General features: G+C 37.9%; 1 protein-coding gene across 1 annotated transcript in view; it reads right to left on the bottom strand.

Annotated features, from left to right (window-relative positions):
* Nucleotides 1-18808, bottom strand: part of pcxb (pyruvate carboxylase b) — a 156269-nt gene that overhangs the window by 77019 nt on the left and 60442 nt on the right. Inside the window, exon 10 of the mRNA XM_079459290.1 lies at nucleotides 4910-5092. Coding sequence (XP_079315416.1) covers nucleotides 4910-5092 — 183 coding nt within the window. The remainder of the gene's footprint in view (nucleotides 1-4909; nucleotides 5093-18808) is intronic.

An 18808-nucleotide genomic window follows, 5' to 3' on the forward strand; every position in this document is an offset into this window, starting at 1 on the left:
ATTAACCTCAAACCTATTTTACACATGTGCCAGGGACGGGCAGTTGCGTCATTTTGTCTACTTACTCGAGTACTTGACAGATAAATCGATCCCATCTTCCTGTTCTTTTTTGAATGTCAGATTTAAGATGTGTCACGGAAATACATTTTGAAAAACATGTCCAAAAAACACACAATATGTCCCATTGAGTTGGGCTTTGTTTAGTTTCGTTTGGCTTTGATTAGAATTTCGAGACAATCAAGTGAATTTTCCTTTAAAGGATCAATTATTGTTTGTTTTTACAAGCACTCAAGTACTTGTACTGCATTCATGCCCATACCATACCCATTTAGAACCTAATACATGCACCAACTTTACCTAAGAGCCAATTAAATGAATGTACCGGATAAGCCAATTAAATGCATGAAGCACCATTTGAAGATCAAGTTGAATTAAACAAAGACTGATGGAAATGGGGGTGAGAGGCAGAGACAGACACATGTAATGATTGCGTCATTTTAACGTCTATTATGTTTCTATGACAGCATGTCGTATTTAGCAGTGAATGCATGACCCCCTGTCACACCGGACACGATGTGGCACGATGCTTCGCGATGCAATGGAACGATAAACAATAGAACCCGTTTTAATTCAAAATTGTGTCCACACTGGATGTGGCGTGATGCGACGTGACAAACGCCTCGTTCTTAATGCGTTTGTATGTGGCGTCGCTTTGCTCTCATCTGGTGTAGACATGGTGTAAGAGTATATGAACAAATCAAGAGACTGGTTCCAAAAAACTCATTTTTTCCGTTTTAAATTTCTTTAAAAAAATATGTTTTTTTATTGTGCATTCCAATTAATATCAATCAAACTGCAGTTGTTTGTTTTGATTTAAGCCATAGTAACTAAAAAATACAGCTAACTAACACGATAAAAATATAATAAAAAACATGATTTTTGAAAAGTTTTTAAATCTGAGATATCTCATTTTTATACCAAACTACAATTTCTAACTACGCATTTTTATGCGACTTACATTTTGAAAATCACTACCCACCTTTACTGCATGAAAAAAACTGCGTAAACAGTAAATAATGCTTACTAAAATACTAAATAAACAATAAATAATACTAAAATAATCTAAAAATACTAGAACTAAGCAGCACTTACCAAAATATTCAAAAACTTGCATGAACTAAATTCGAAATTTCTTACAAATTCTTTACACTTTCCAGTCCTCCTTTCATTGACAAGATAATCCGCCCTGATCATCAGCCGATAGTTCGAAGAACCCGCTTTTATCGACCAATACTGTTTATCTCTAACTAAAGTACTTAAAAATATTACCTAAACAGTACACAATACTCAAAAATACTAACTAAACCGTAAATAGCACTCACTAAAATAAAAACACTCACTGAACACAAAATACTTAACAAGTGAAATTCTCAAACTGCTCACTCAGAAGCATTAACATTCTTTAAATGGTCCCTTTTGATTTATCACAACAAGGGTGAGAATTTTCACTTTTAGGCAAAATAACTTTTCAAGCTCCTGTTATCCCAGTCATTTAATTCATGTTATTCCACAGTTCATTTTCTCAGCACAGATAAGCACTTCAAGCACAGATAAGGCTCTCTAACATTCAATGAGATTGAATTATTATTATAGACTGCAGTTTGATCTCATTGTGCATCTTGCTCATGCAGCAGAGTCAGGAGTCTTCTTAACAGCGTCTCCAGACAGCGGCGAACGGCAGATTACGGACCAACGTGTTGATTAGATGGATAGATAGAAAAAAACAGAAATGGAAGGAAGATATTTTAAAAAGAACCACAGAGACATGGTGCGGGGCACATCAGAGAATGGTGAGGCTTTGATTTGATGGTTCCTGAATGCCCCCTTCTTCAAAGAGCCACTTCACCAAACGCTTTCCCTCTCAACCCCTGTTCCAGTTCCTTATCTCTGCATTTATTTCCTCCGTTCCAAACCCAACATCATCTCCTAAATATGCCTGCAAACAAGTAACATCAAAACCCAGGTAGAAAGAAATGTCTCAAAGCGAAATATACTAGAGACAAAAGATCTTCACGCACAGAAACCCTTTTAAATATATTAGCTTGCTTTCAACACATCTTTCTCAGTTTTTCATACCTCTCACTTTTTTCTGTTCTTTAAATGCTGTCGTCTAAACTCGCCTCATATCTCGCTTTTTCATAAAGCATCAAGGAACCGGCAGATATTTCCGCTTTGAATTTGCACTTTTGTGGGAACATCTAAAAGAGTCTTCAGCAACTCACATTCATACAGAAAACCCTAAAGGCACACTTGTTCAGAGGATCAGATCAGATGTGGTACTTTGGTAAAGTGAATTTCTCCACAAAATTGGATGATTTGTAAAGTAATATTTGCCTGCTTTTGATATAAAGTGCTTGTTTTTTATAGTCAAATATTTTTTCATATTACAGTTTAACTTGACGACAAAATGTGCCATTTATAGATGGTTTCAGTGGACCAAGCACTGGCCCAAAGTTAACTTCCGGTCTGTGTTCGGTAATAATTGATATTATATTAAATTTAGGCTCATATTAATTGAAATTATTATTTTATTGTAGAAAAATTTCGTCAAGGTAAATTAAAACTACTCAAAAGTTATTTATTCTTTGTGGAGGTCTACCAGAAATTAAGTTTGGGCCACATATTGTTTGTTTTTGCCGTTGAAACTGTTTATAGGCTGGCTTACTAAAGAGTGTTAACACTGAATCGAACACCGCATTGTTTATAAATTATTTAAATGTTTTTTATGTTATTGGAATGTTAGAAAAACATCAGACAGTTCCTCTGGTCTTGCTGAGTTGTGTGGAGGCGATTTGAAGGTCTGGCAACAAAAGATCTTTGTCTTTCTCCCGCAAATGCAAAAACCCTATAACCAGTGCATCTTCTTAGTGAAACGTGCTTGGTGTTGACAGTTGCCATAGGCACAACCAACTGACACGTCATTTACAGTTAGCATCTCCCACTGCGATGCTCTTTTGCCTGTTCTACAACCCCATGCTTGACTCCCCGAGCCCTACTCCCTCCTCCATTCATTCTTCTCCTTCACACACGCACACACACACTACAGTACATCTGTTCCAACAATTTTCAGGTCAGTACAGTCTGGTGCTCAGACATCTTGTCTAAGAAGCTAACTAGTTTAGGGATATCACTGGTAAAATACTGCGGGCAGAAGAATTCATTCTGGCTAATTTGATGCTGTCTGAGCCGCTGATAAAAGGTGCTCTGCTTGTGCGATATGAATGGTGTATCAACACCTCAAATATGACCACTTTGAAACTGAAAGACCAGAGTCAGCCGCATTAAAATCAATATTGCATGTTACCAGAGGTCAGAGAAAGGAATACAAAGGTTAAAACCGAGCTCTAATTGATAGGAAAATGAGCCCTGAATAGTGGGCTAATTTCAAGATTGTTACTAAAGAGGCGTGATGCACAACTATGTCAGCCCACTAACGCACAACTGTTCTGCCTGTTTCCCAAAATGCAGCTGGACATCTGAGAAACAGGCATGATTGCAACAACAACAGTGACTAATGACAAATCTGAGTCACAAAGGCTTTGACCTAACTAACAAAATACTGACGGCAACTTATGGGAGACTTCTCTGTTCTAGGATAGATCACTAGTCAAGTATTTTAAACTGTCTCAACATGTACTGTTCTTGACTGGTTGAGGCACTGACAAATCTCGAAAAAGGCACCGTTATCTATTTTGAACCTCCTTATGATCTCCTGAGATTCTGTGGGTTTTTGAAACAGCTACACAATCAAAGACCTCGTCTGATACATAGCAACTGAACGTTATAAGATGTCAGGGAGCCTCAAAGGCGTAACAGGTAAACATAAGGCTGTAAAGTCAACACAAAAATACATGAGATAAAAGTAAGCCTGGCAAAATGTGCGTATTCCCATGTCTCTGCAGCATTCATTTTTTAACACTGTTACTGCAATTCATTCATTTGTACATTTTAAAAATGTTATCCATTTTCGGGCCACTGCATGTGTAAGAGCCAAAGAAATTGACAAAATGAATTACAATTATTACGCATTACTTTGTAAAAAGGCTTTGACATACGTATAGCTACACGGTAAAAAATGATGACGTGGCACACATTTCTTAACATTACTTCAACTTATGGAAGTAAGCTTAGCAACTTCAACTTTTTATAAGTTACAGAAACATTTCTAATAAAGGCCACTTTGCAAGATTTAATCACTGTTCCAGAAGCACTTCCTTTTTACTTACATATTGCTGCTGTGACTGTCCTTTTAAAGCCTTGTGATCTATATTTCTTGCTATAAATAATTATTATCCTTTATATTTGTCACTGGGCTTTGCCAATATCTAACCAATACAAAGTATAAAAAGTCCTGGTCGACATTGACAACACAGTATTTAATCGTTTAAAAAGTATCGAGTTTTTCCATTTCCTGAAGAACAGTGATAATATATGAGAAAATCTTAAAGATATTATCAGATTCGTTTTATTCAGTTATAAATGATCTGTTGGTCAGAAATTCTGGATCAGCGTTGACTTCCTAAGTGGTCTATAGAAAAATGTAAAAATTTGCAGCAAAGTTTACAAACTAACAATTACGAATTTCACATGAGCAAATCATGCTGTTTTGAGACATTTCGTGTACATGTTTCGCCATTTAAAGTCGCGTGTGAACTAAAGGAAACACATGCACTGCAAAACATGTGTGACATGCTGTCCACATGTGGTGACAAAGAGGGGTGTTCAAAGATAAACTCTGCATGACAGTGGCCATCCACATCTGGAGAAGTAAAGCCCTGCATATATCAAATCACTGTGAAAACCCAACAAACCAACCAGTTTGAAACATTTCAGGTGAAGCAGCACCTACCTTAACTCCTCGCACTCTGAATTCTGTAAGAGCTCTATGCATTTTGGTTGCAGCGCTGGGGAGATCTTTGCCACTGGCGATGACTTTGACCAGCAGTGAGTCATAGTGAGGTGAGATGATGGCCCCTTGAAACGCAGACGCGCTGTCCAGACGTATGCCCATACCCTCTCCACTGCGAAACACCTGTTGGATGACGAGACAATTTGATTATTAGAATTACATTCAGAGCATTATTAAGCTTATGCAACCCCAATAAAGAAAAGCCGACTTGGATACAACTCCTGAAATTGAGAATGTGTGTTTGAAAGTTAGAGAGCCCAGTGTGGACATGTGCTTAAATTATTTTCATGTTTCATTTTATGGTTATATTCTTATCCGGTGTGTACTGTACTTTGTAATGCATCGTGATCATCTGCATGCCTGCATTATTAATGCTGCAATCAGCCTGCTCTGTCTCATATTTGTACAAAATAATCTGATTACATAACCATCTATGCCAGGTCTTGGTAAGGTCATTTCTCCATCCATGAAGTGCTTTTATCACACAAACCACTGGAGAATATCAACTGAAAAACTAAATGTCACAGTTTAATAAAATGTTGCTTTCACTTTTATGTAACACTGGTGTTTAGTGTCTCTCTGAATAATGTTAGTTTGTTAAATTGTTTAGTAATTTTAGGAGAAAATAAAGGGAAAGATAAAGGGAAAGATCACTCAAAAATGACAATTCTTTCAACATTTACTCACTCTCGTGTTATTCCAAACTTGTATGACCTTCTCTATTCTGCTGAACACAAAAGATATTTTGAAGAATGTTGGTAACCAAATAACACTGGATCCCATTGACTTCCATTGCAAAAACACAAAACTACTGAGACATTTCTCAAAATATATTCTTTTGAGTCTTACAGTTCACAGGTTTGAACGACAGGATTCTTAAATGAAATTATTAAGTGAACTATCCCTTTAATAGGAGTTATAATGTAAGTTCATGCTTAAAATAATAAAAAAATGAAGAATATGAACATTTGACTATGCCTTATAAACTTAATATTGATGTCTAAAACTGTTCATTTGTTTTTCATATATTCCAACCCCTTTATCTAATTTAACATTATAACATGAAGTGTGAAATAACGTGTCTTTGCGTCTTAAACGCATGGAATGGTTTTTAAAAAAGCTCAGCGTAGAAAACGAGGGTCTCGAGACATAACATGCCGACTTGCTACTGTAAACAGAAGCTTGCAACTCTTGACCCGTTTCTAAATACTTCTGATTGGTCCACTGCTTTGGAACTGGTTGATGCACGTCCGTCAAACACGTTATTACATAAAAAATCTAAGGAAAAGTAGCGCATTGGAATCGAACAATGCATTCTGTGTAAATGGCCCCCGAGTCTGCTCGAAACACAAACACTCACACCGTAATAACAGATTTTGTAAAAAGAATAGAGAATTGGCAGGGGGTCTACTGTATCTCCGATCAACCATGAATCAGGACCATGAAAGCTCAATGATCAGGCTTTATTGATCTCTCTGGATCCAGGTATCTAGAGCACCCCTAAGCCAATTAGTGCTGTCGAAAATCCACAGGAGATTGCTCTTCAGGGTCCGTTCCTTCATAATCAAAAGCAGCTCCACAGCAGATGGACAATGACCATTATAAAGAAACACAACTTTCAAATCGGTGGCAAGGAGCCGGATACATTCATTATTACATTACTGCTACCCAGCAGGTTTCACCCGTCTCTCGCATTGCTGTCCTTCTGCCCTTCTTCCTTCACAATCTTCTACATCATTAAAACTCTCTGTCATCTATCCTCTGTTGAAAAATTTTGCTCTCGCTTCTCAGAGCACGCCAAATCTACTTCACTTCTGTCTTTTACTGATTTAATGCCAATTACCCCCTCACAAAGGACCCAAGAGCACAGACAAACAGACACTCCTAATAAAAGCCCATTTCTGTAACCTTTTGCTATCTGATCCCTTTGAAGGTTTTCTGCTTTCTGAAGGTTTTCAGAATAAAAAGAAGTGAAATTATCCAGAACTAACTTCAAACCAAAAAACGTCAGTAGCAACAACTGAGAAGCTTTATTAGAGCAGGGGTTCTCACATTCTTTCATGCCAAGGAATCCAAAATATGATGAACCTTTTGCGTAGAACCCCTTTTCTAAAATACATATCCATTTTTTGGTATAATGAAGCATTTAAACTCTTAGACAATTAGTAAGTGTGATTTTTCACCTGAAGTACGTAGTGATTGACCCCAATTTGGGTCTGTGAATCACCACCTAAGAACCACCCAGAACACCCTAGCAAACATCTGCCAGTGCTGTTTAGCAATAATCCAGAACATCCTAGAAACAACCCTTGCATTGTGTTTGAGAGCATTGGTCAAATAATCACATTTTAAATGTAAAAAATGCTTTATATTATCAGATTATTTTGATTTATAATACCAGTACACCAGAGTCTTATAAGCAGTGATTGTTTTTCAAACCAACAGCAGAGAAGCTCTGACAGCTATCCGCAAACTAACCTGAGCATGACATCAACACAATTTCATCCACACACATACATACTAATTGCAAAACATATTCAAGCAATTCCATTTAGAAAACATAGCCGCAAGTGGTAACAAATGAGGTCCAAGCAGATTGAAAATATGGGAAAAAATGACCAGGATGATTATGATGAAAATTAATTTTTTTTAAAAGAATGTGGATGCTGTGAATACGGCTGATTTGGAGTTACATTTTTTCACGGATGAAATTTGGCATGTGTCTTTTTGTAAAAACAACTTCAATTATATGTCAAGAGGGATTCTAAAGGATAAATACCACATTTTGAGTGAATCCGACAAAGAGCATTTTCACACGTTTGAAAAAACAGAAAATTCAAAAGGGTATAAGCAGCACTGGAAAGGCCAGATGAACCTTCAAGTATTCGAAGAGAAAATTATGTTAATTCTATCCTATAAAGTACTAGAGCAAATAAGCAAAACACATTTTTTCTAAAATAATGCAATCGAGTGTAGGAAGGATGTGTGTGGGGGGATTTGGGACCATCCCACCACATTTGTTTGTGGTCTCTGTGATTTATGTTGCTTAAATCCAAACTGTTTAAATCGGGAAAATAATGAAGAAAAAATAATATCTGAACGGACGCAACAGGGTTTCGGCAGCTTCACTGCTTGAGCTCCTAAAAAGGCTCTTTAAACTCTGTTGGAGTTTCAGAAGATCAAAACTCATTAGAAACAGCAAATAGATCACAATTATATTTGGCATTTAATGGTGTAAGGTGTGTGTGTATGTGTGTCCTGGCTAGCTAATAAGAGGAAATGCTGCTAATGGAGGGAGGTAGTCAGTGAAAACATATTACATATACACTTTCTGACGCTCCTTCAATTAGGGTCACATGCATAAATACTGCTCTCAATGCACTCTAATGGCACTAGCTAATGATTCACTTAAGCTCTCTCAACAATCTCTCTTTCCTTCCGAATATGCTGTGTCTGTGCACCACAGGGGACGGTGAAGGATTGCCATCGCGGATTATTCCAATATAACAATAAGAAAACCAGAAAAAGAACGAAAAGGAAAGCAGGGGAGCGAGCAAGAATGGTGACAATTAGAGAGACATTATTGTTCTTTTTGTATCATAGATGGGTTCAAAACGCATGTCTTGCATTTGTGCGTGTAAGTGGCTCTTAAACAGCGGGGAAAATCGCCTTGATCTTGAACTGTGTCATCAATATGACTATCTTGGAGATTTTACGGCTTGAAATACCTTAATAAATCCTCAGAGCTCCTCACTATGTTGGACGGCGGTTCTCGGGTAAGGGCTTATGTAAAAGGTCAAGGGATGCTGATGCAAACCTGTCTAACATGCAGACACAGACTCACACACTCAGGCTCCGAAAGCAAATGGAAAACATTCGGTCTAATTTACACAGCCATGCAGACGGGCACCTCAGGTGTCTAATCATGCATGTCTGAAACTCCACAGCCTGCAGAATTTAACTCTGCCATCATATGTGTGATGTCTGCAAGCACAGGCACAATTCTGTGTGTGTTTGTGCGTGTGAGAGAGAGAGCGCTGTCAGGACTCAGTTGCTATCCTCTTAAATACCAATGTTCCAAAACTATTATATTAGTTCATTGTTTTGTTATTGATCACAGAGAAGAAAGCTTCAGACTACCTTCCAACAACAGCGCTACAGAACAACACATTCAATTCAAGCACAGAGGCCTGCAAAAATCTAAATGACATCAGGCGTTCAGGCAGTTATCAAGCAAGCAGCAATACAATTACAATCCACCGTGGCCCTGCACATACCGCTAAGCATTAGGAGTGAGAACTGCATTTAAATAAGGGAGTAAAGTCTTCATTTTCTGTGCCAACATTAAAAAAGCAGTCACTAGATGGAACAATGCTTGACATCGTATTGCTTTAGTAAGGGCATTATTTGTTTAATTGTTTAGGTGCATTCTATGATAACCTCTTTATGATGAAGTCAAATTCATGTAATGTATGCCAAATGCCAATGGAAAAAATTATGGGTGTTACAGAAATACCAGCAAATAAAAGAAAACGATAATGAGCAAAATATCAAAGCACATTAAAGAGATTGTTCAACCAAAAATGAAAATTCTCTCATAATTTACTTACCCTCTTGTCATTTTAAACCTGTACCCTATGACTTATTTTAATTTGCAGAACACAAAAGAAGATATTTTGAAAAAAGTAAGTAAGTTGCAGAGGTTTGAAATGACATGAGGGTGGGTAAAATATGCCACATTCCTTTGGGGGGGTTAACTATTGCTTTAAAGTATTTAAAACTAATCTTATCACTACATGGATTTAGACATGGGGGTTGGTTCACGGACAAACCTTACAAAATAATATTACTGGACTGCATCTTAAAAGAAAACAATGGCGCTGATATTTTAGATTTGCTGAGATTTCCCCCTTGTATTTTAAAGTGAAGGCAACATGCTATTTTCATGCATTCTGACTTCTTTATGCTGTTTGATGAGCTGGCTTCTCAAGCTTAACATGGTCAATTTGTCAATAAACAAGTTGAGGGTATGACGTAGTATTTCTGTGCTCGATTCACACGAAACGTATAGATGGCATGGTCTTAGTGCTAAAAGATGACAGACATGAACCGTATGCGGTAAATCAAACTAAGTCATATGTCTGTGTTTTGTTGGCAATCGGAGTGTACGTGCATAATGTAGACAACGGGAACTTATAGTGAATCAATGCGATGATGTATTGTGTGTGTTCGTGCTGTAGTTCCACCCCAACCAATTCCCCTGGCACTCGTATTTTTCCGGAAATAATCTTACATCTTATAAATTTTATCAAACTAAATAATCTTTGATGATATTAAGTATGCAGTACTACTGTATAGGTATTTAAGATTAATTTGAGATTGGCTGAAACTGCGTGTTACCTCATCTTTAAATATCTGGAAGATTTTTCCCCAATCCCTAGTTTATATCTGGCCCTGGACAACAGTTCATCTCGTTGATCTTTGTGTTTGTTAAACTGATGTTAATCTCTCTCTCTCTCTCTCTCTCTCTCTCTCTCTCTCTCTCTCTCTCTCTCTCTCTCTCTCTCTCGACAGTAATAGGTTTCTCTAGACCACACGGCAGGTGAGAGAAACATATAGCGCTTGGATAGGAAGCTGGTGTCAACATTTTGTACCTCTCAAGTAGCTGAACACCGCATACAAAACAGCATTAAAAAAAAAGAGGAGTTAAAATGGTACATACCGCAGCGTATATGAGGCCCTTTGTGAAATCTGTAATAGGATTTAAAGAGCAAATGTACAGTATTTTTCCAATGAAAAAATCTTAAAGTTCATCCAAAAAAGCAAACTGTTTTAAAAGGCAGCACAATGAAATGAAGATTCGAACATGGGGTTATATTCCATGGAGAAAAGCAAACTAATTCTGTTGAGGCTTAATATCAAATACAAATATTAGATTAAATTTACAGAACCAATTTACGATTTGTTTGAAAATGAAAAACCTTTTAAAGGGGCTGCATATAAGAATTTTCATGTAGTAAAAAAACGTACATAAGACATCCTAGGTGTCTACTGCATAAAAACCTGTATACTGATATTTATGTAACATTATGCACACACAAAGTGCATGGCGTTAATTTTACTTAACCTCATCGGTCGACATGATGTCAGTAAATTACATCAGGCATGCCCATGCACACTCCACAGTGACGTGAGCGAGCCTTATGGGGGTAAATCAGTAGCAAAACTTGAGAGCATGTAGAATTTGTAAACTTTGTAAAGTATTTGTTTCTGTGCACTAAAATGTACACACACAATGTGAAAACCTGTCAAATAAAAAACAGGTTGAATGTTGAGATTTGCACTAAAAAACTCACTAATCTGTCTTCTGAATTTGAAGTTGCACAAAAATAGTCATAATGCATAAACTGGCATTTACATTATTTCAAATGCAAAGCACATATTTACATGTTTTCCTAGATTTAGATTTGAATTGCAACCACAAATAGGCACCTATAACCTCTCAACTTTTGCTACTACTTTCGCTATAAACCCGTTGTAAAACTAACTTGTGCACTTGACTACAATGCCACCATAAATAGTATTGGAGTTGTGGGTTTAACTGGAAGTTTTTTTCTCATGGAAGGTTTGGATTTTTTACAGATATGCTTAAAAATATTTAATCAATATTTAGTGTACAATTATTTACTCATGTGGTAATTACTAGCCGCAGGATAATGCATCCAGTCGCTTGTTATCGCAGAATAAACCCCTCCAATGTGATACAAGAATTGATTCTAATCATGCAGATATAGAAGCCTCACACAATGACAGGCCAACTGTATGTTTTCTGTTATTTAATATCGATCGTTATCATCAGCAAACTTGCTTCAGCTAAATTAGTTTGATAGGCTGCTAATTAATACATCAACCTTATCAGATTCAAGATCTTTATTGTCACATATACCTGAAATTATATTTTGTAGATGTGGTAGAAAAGCAATAAAATATATAATAAAGGACAAACTAAGAACAAAGATATACTAAAGGTAATGTAAAAGAGAATGAAATAGGAAAGTAAATTTTTTTGTTAATAAGTTCCAGTAAGTAGTAATTTGTTAAATAAAAATGTATTTATTGGTTTATAGTTTCAGCTTAAATACTGTATTAGTGATATTAAAAGCTCCTTTCATTGCGATTTTCCTGCCATTAGGGGGCGTCATCAAATGCCACTAGAAGAGATGCTACCGCTGCGTACTGTAGAATCTCCGTCTTTTAGGTGCATATTACACAAAATCTTGCCATATGACAAAAATTTTACATAAAATGTGAAATATTTTATTAGCTATTTTTTAGCGAATGCTGACCTTCCGAGAGAAAAAGCTGTATCTGAAAATACCCATTTTTTCTGCAAATGTATTTTGCAAATGTCAGTTTACATATTTGTGACTATGTTTCTGTAACTTCAAATTCAGAAGGCAGATTAGTGAGTTTTGTCCACGAGCGCAAATCTCAATATACAATATACAGCTATTATAATTCATAATAAATGTTACTTTAGGGCTCAAACTTATTAAGCATTCTTAAATTAACTGGATTTAGAGCAAGAAAGAGAATTAAAGTCGATGTGTGAGTATAAGTAAGCCTGGGAAAGTCTGCGTGCATGCATATCTTCGGATGAGGGTTCACTTCTCATCCAGTCTCCACGGAAACCAGACAATCCAACATGGCTGCCTGCCAAATCACCCCTCCCTGCATCTCGCGTTCTCCCATTAAAACACACCATCCCTCTGTTTCTAAACTAGGTCACTACACCTCCTCTGCTCTCTCCATTCCTTCTCAGTCTCCCTTTATCTTGCAACCCATGCTAGCATCTCCATTACCATAACCTTCTCTTCAGTTTTTTCTTCATCTGTCTCTTCCATCCCATGCTGTCAAAGTTTAAGTACTTTACTGGCTTGACAAGTTGAACCACTGCTACACATGCCCCAAGCCGTTAAAAATACATGAGGGAGCAAACGAAGAAGAGAGAGATGAAGTCGAGGGTCTAGGTTTTCGTTTTAGACATTCATTACATCTCTCCCGTACTGATAGCTCTCTTGCCCTCATATTCCATTTTCAACTTTCAACCTTCCCTCCCACGCTTATTCAGGTACATTTTTATCCTCCTAAATCCTTCATATTATCCTTTGCACCTAATCTTAGCCACCTTTTCCCTCTTCAATATCTCCACTCCTACTCTATCCACAGACTCTATTAAAACCTGGGGAAATCTGGGGAGATTTCATTTTTTGTACAGTGAGGGAAATAATGATTTGATCTCCTGCTGATTTTGTAAGTTTGCCTGTTTACAAAGAAATTAAGGTACTTTAATTTCAGTCAGTGAAATAAGTATTTGATCCTCTAGCAAAACATAACTTTGTACTTTGTGGAGAAACCCTTGTTGGCAAGCACAGAGGTCAGACATTTCTGATAGTTGGTCACCAGGTGTGCACATGTGTCAGGATACATTTGACTCCACTCCTCTGTAAATCTTTAAGGTTTCTTGGCTGTCGCTCAGCAAATTGGAGTTTTCACAGATTTTCTATAGGACTAGAGACTGGCTAGAACATTAATTGTGCTTCTCCTTCATCCACTCTTTGGTTGTCTTTGCAATATGTTTAGGATCTTTGTCATGTTAAAGCCACATCCACGACCCATCTTCAGTGATCTTGTTAAGGGGAGGAGGTTCTCGTCCAAGATTTTACGCTATATGGGCCCGTCCCTCAGCTCCTCAATGCAGTGAAGTCATCCTGTACCCGAGCAGAGAAAAAACTCTAAAGCATTATGTTTCCAACACTGTGCTTCTCTGTAGGGATGGTGTTCTTGGGGTCATAGTCATCATTTCTCTCCCTCCAAAAAAAGGAGTCAATTTGGGTCTCACAGCACTTTCTCCAAAGCCTTCTCTGAATCATTTTGATGTTCATTGTCAAACTTCAGACGAGCCAGGCGGGCCTTCTTGGGCAGTAGGACCTTGCAGGTGCTTCAGGATTTCAATCTATTGTGGCTTAGTGGGATACCAATGGTTTGCTTGCTAACTGAGGTCCCAACTGTCTTGAAATCAATAACAAGCTTCATCCGTATAGTTCTGGGCTGATCTTCAACCTTTCTCATGATCATCTTACCCCATTGGGGAAAATAATCCCACCAACAATTGTCTCCTTCTCACCAAGCTTCTATAATGAGGATCAAATACTTATTTCATTGACTGAAATGCACATAAATTTATAACCTTTATATAACATTTTCCCCCTGATTTCTTTTTTATATTCTGTCTCTACCGCTTCAAATAAACCTATCATAAACATTATAGCACCTTAATTTCTTTGTAAGCCGGCAAATTTACAAAATCGGATAACATAGTTTTAATAATGGAATTTCCAGAATTATATGACATAAAAAATGAGACAAATACAGAGATTTAGATAAAGAATACAGAGTGGGTTAATATGCCAGTTAAAATACATGATATGTGCAAATTATCATAGTAAATGCATGTCTGTCATTTGTATTAGTCATTACCACAAAAATATTTTAAATATACATAAACTTCAGGCAATTTAGTGACCTTGAACGTCTGCCCAGAGTCAAAAATTGTCACTTCGAGAGACCAAGCTCGCCAAGTCCGGTGAAGGGCCCCAACATACATTATAATGTCACGACTAGCAAATCAAAATCAAGCATTCATGCACCAGTGGGCCACCGTAGTTTAGGGCTACTGTAGAAACAACATGGTGAATTCCTTGCAAGTGGACCCTCGCTGTATGTAAATAGAAATGGCTCATTCTAAGTTGATAAAAACATAACGCTTCATTATTTAAGGTCTGCATACACCTTACATACATAGTTATGTATAGTATGTATGCATTTCTGTAAATAGATACTCCAAAAGACTACACACAGCATCAGCATATACATTCAACATGCATACATCCGCTAAAGGTCAATTTGGCCAACATGTAGGACTACACTAGAGATGAACCTCAGAGCATGAGCACAAAGCTACAAAAAGTCTCATTTTGATATCTTAGTGAGTCTTGAACTTTTCAGTTCCAAAGCTGTTGTAAATTACCCTAGAGACACACACCTGTGACCTCATTACATCAGTATTACTGCGTCACTGTTTCTTCGTGTTGCTTGGCAACCATTCTCCAAAGAACTAGATCGCTTGGCGGAAGAATATTTTTTTCCAACATCATAACATTTGTGTTGCTGTGTGTTTATTTCATAATACTTTGCCATGTATATGAAATAACCATTGTATCAAAGCAATAAGCCCTGTGACGCTGTGATTTACAGGGAATCCGCTTCGCCTCTTAGCTCTTTTCCTACATTAACTGACTTCACAAGGCTTATTTCTTTATTTGCCCACATGCAGAGATATAATAACAAATGCTATGTAGCCAACTGTGCCAGAAATTGCCATTCTAAGTTAGTTTCATTTATGAATTGGTTATTTTTCATTTTGGTCTATTCATGATATTGATTTATTATGCACTGTTGCAATTTAAACAAAAAACACTTTCCCCCCATAATTCCCTTGTAGCAAGATACTTTTTCTATGTCACATTAGAGTGCTATTTTATTTGTATCAACACTACAATCCATTTGTGAGCAGAATGTTAAAGGCTATAGCCAGTGCAGCCCACCAATAACATAAGCCACTACAACGAACAACCCAGACAGCCAGCGACCTCCAGGGATAAAGTCTTTCATGCCTTCCTCTGTCGTCCTCTCATATCCCCTACATTTCCCAAGCCACCAAACACAGTTAATCACCCCACGTAGAAAAGATTAAGCTGTAACTCACACGTGGCCCTTTGGCCTATAACTGTGCTTAAGTATTCTACTGTGTACAGACCTACAGTACTTAATTGCAGGGGCTGCAAAGTTTGTTGTTTATCTAATTTGTGTGCGTGTCATGACAAAAATAAATTGGCTCTAGATTTTAATAGAGCAAGCAAATCAGTGACATTCATGGCCAACACTTTTGATTCCAATGAATAATGAATAAGCTTTCGTCAGCCGGGGATTTTTTAACAAGGAGAGGAACCTTTGATCTAACCTCATGCACTGATCAGGCTTTCACTCCCTGTTTTAGCCCATCACCGCTTCTTTCTTTTCTGTATTATTTCCTTATACACTCACTTCATCACTCGCTCTTGTCATGCTCATTTTGCTCCTATTATAAGTTCAACAGGGTGACTCAGCAATTGTTTCCCTTTTATTTTATGTCTGTCACAATCCCAGTTTTTGATTCCCCTGTGTTTGTGAACTTTTGTGTTACATCCTGTTCTGTGCCATGTTTTGACGTCCTCTGTAGTTTAAGTGTTAATTACTATTAGTTCCTCAAGGTGTGTCTTGTTATCTTCTTAGCTTCTGTGTATTTAAACCCCAGTGTTTCCTTTGTCCGTTGTCTGTGTTTCTTGTGAATATGCTCTGTGTACTTTGGATTATTTTAGACTGTTCCCTTCCAAGTGTCTCAGCTAAGATGGCCGCTCAGACATCTGCCACATTTAGGCTTCCAGGTCTGCCTGTGCCTCCATGCCCAGATTTCCAGCCCTGCCTGCCACGCCCAGGCTTCCAACCCTGGAGCCACTCCTAGGCTTTCAGCACTGCCGTCTCCGCCCCTGGAATACACCAGGTGTGCCTCTGCACCACAGCCCAGGTCTGCCTTATGCTGCATGTGGATCCACTGCCTCACCTGCCATTTCGTTACACTTTCTCCTTGTGTTGGTTATCTGTCTAAAGCAACATATCTTCTATTAATCGTTGATTTATTTTGTTTTAAAGATTTGTTTTGAGAAGTTTTGAGAAACTTTCTCTATTTAATTTCAGGAGATTTCACTCTGGGCATTTGGCTCGTCCCCGATGGCCTCACCTGCTGTCTGTACTTGTTATTGTATTCGCAACAACTTTTATAATGTTTGACAATTCGTTCAATAAACTGGAGGTTTTTCTTATACCTCACTCTAGTTGTTCCTCTCTCTTATTTTCTCTGGTCATTCTACCTGTCCTCTTTATCAGCCTGTTTTAAAAAAAAATATCTTCTTTCTTATGAAACACTGTAGAAACATTTTCAACTTGAACAATGGGAGACCAGAGACAAATGCATGATCTTGTCCGTATCTGTTCTCTTCTCTGGTTAGGTGTTTAGAAAAGACTCAAAATAAATATGCAAGCAAATAAGATGTTAAAATATAGACGTTAACATTTTGTTCCGCAGTTTTTTTTGTAGAACCACCCACACGCTACTAAGCTTATCATTTGCATCACGTTCATTTAGCAGATGCTTTTATCCAAAGCTACTTACAACTGAGGAAATGCTACAAGCATATGGTCATGAAACAACATTAATGTACACAATGGTAGGTTTAGAGTACAAGCACTGTTAAAGGAACAGTCCTAGAATCTAACAGAATCTAAAATTCTGTGAAGAATGTACAAGAACGCTTGTAACAAACAGTTCTTGGCCACCACTGACTACCATAGTAGGAAATATATAGATATTTTGAAGAATGTAGGAAAGCAAACAGGCCGTTTTTGGGCACCTTTGACGACCATTGTTATTTTTCCTACTCTTGTGGCCAAAAGCTGTTTGGCTTTGAGTAAAAATAAAAAAATGGGTGGACTGTCCATTTAAAGGTCCAGTGAATACATTTTGCGGGATGTACCGGCAAGGTTGCGAAATGCAACCAATTGCTCACTGCATCCCTCAATTTCGAAGCACTAAGGTCCAAAATGTCGTCATGTTTTTCTCAGTTTTACAAATATGCCACAGATGCTATTGATAGAGCGCAAACCTTGTACGCTGCGACAGAATTATTTGGTGAATTTCTGGGTGACCAAGCGGAGCATTTGACCTTTATCGTGCGAGCCGGGAGTACTCTTCACAAAGCATGCGTGCAGACACATGCGAGTGTTGAGAGCAGCTGCCTGTCAGTCAGACATGACATGAGTACCAAATGGATTTCATCCTGCACAATAAATGCTGTGAAAAAGGTGCCATTTTTGTTTGCTGGCCATTTTTGTTTACTGGACTACTAATGCTTTCATCTCCACTACAATGTAACATCAAGATCTTTAAGTACCAGAGAACAATAAAGTTTAAGTGGTTCACTCCTCATCACTATTCTATCTGATCATCTCTCTCTCTCTCTCTCTCTCTCTCTCTCTCTCTCTCTCTCTCTCTCTCTCTCTATGTTGGAGATTGAGCAGTCTGAGTGGCATTACCCCGGCAGTGACCCGCACACAAAGACACACACCGGTTCACTGGTGATTAACAATATCGTGCTGTGCTACTAAGTGTGATTAACCAGATGCTATGGCAACACGCGATAAACAAACAGCAAGTGTTGTATTGCGACGTCATTTCTGCACAATGATTAATAAGAGAGAGCGAAATGATGGAGAGCTGTTTCACATATGTCAAGCCTCTCGCCGTCCTTTGGGTCACCTTGCCAGTCTATCTCCCTATCTCAATCTCTCACTCTCCATGCACATTTGGATTCTTCTTATTCCACATACTGTAGAGTCTAAAGCGTGTAGTAAACTGAGTGATACTATCATTTTTGCATTCTCACTGTCTGCTCCATTCACTCTGATGAGATAAGAGAGAAGATGATGTTCCTGGCTCTCTGCAGTGTACTCCACGGGGGCAGCTGTGTTCTTAGAGAAAGGCTCGGCATGGAGACATCCATACCCATGACAGGTGCTTTTTTTACCTTCACTTGTTTTTTGGTCAGAGACAAGTGTCAAGTTGTTGCTAGGATACTAGACATGTGGGATGTGATGTGCACATGACATACATACATATGGGAG

The sequence above is a fragment of the Barbatula barbatula genome, assembly GCF_947034865.1.
Source record: "Barbatula barbatula genome assembly, chromosome: 1".
Taxonomy (NCBI): domain Eukaryota; kingdom Metazoa; phylum Chordata; class Actinopteri; order Cypriniformes; family Nemacheilidae; genus Barbatula; species Barbatula barbatula.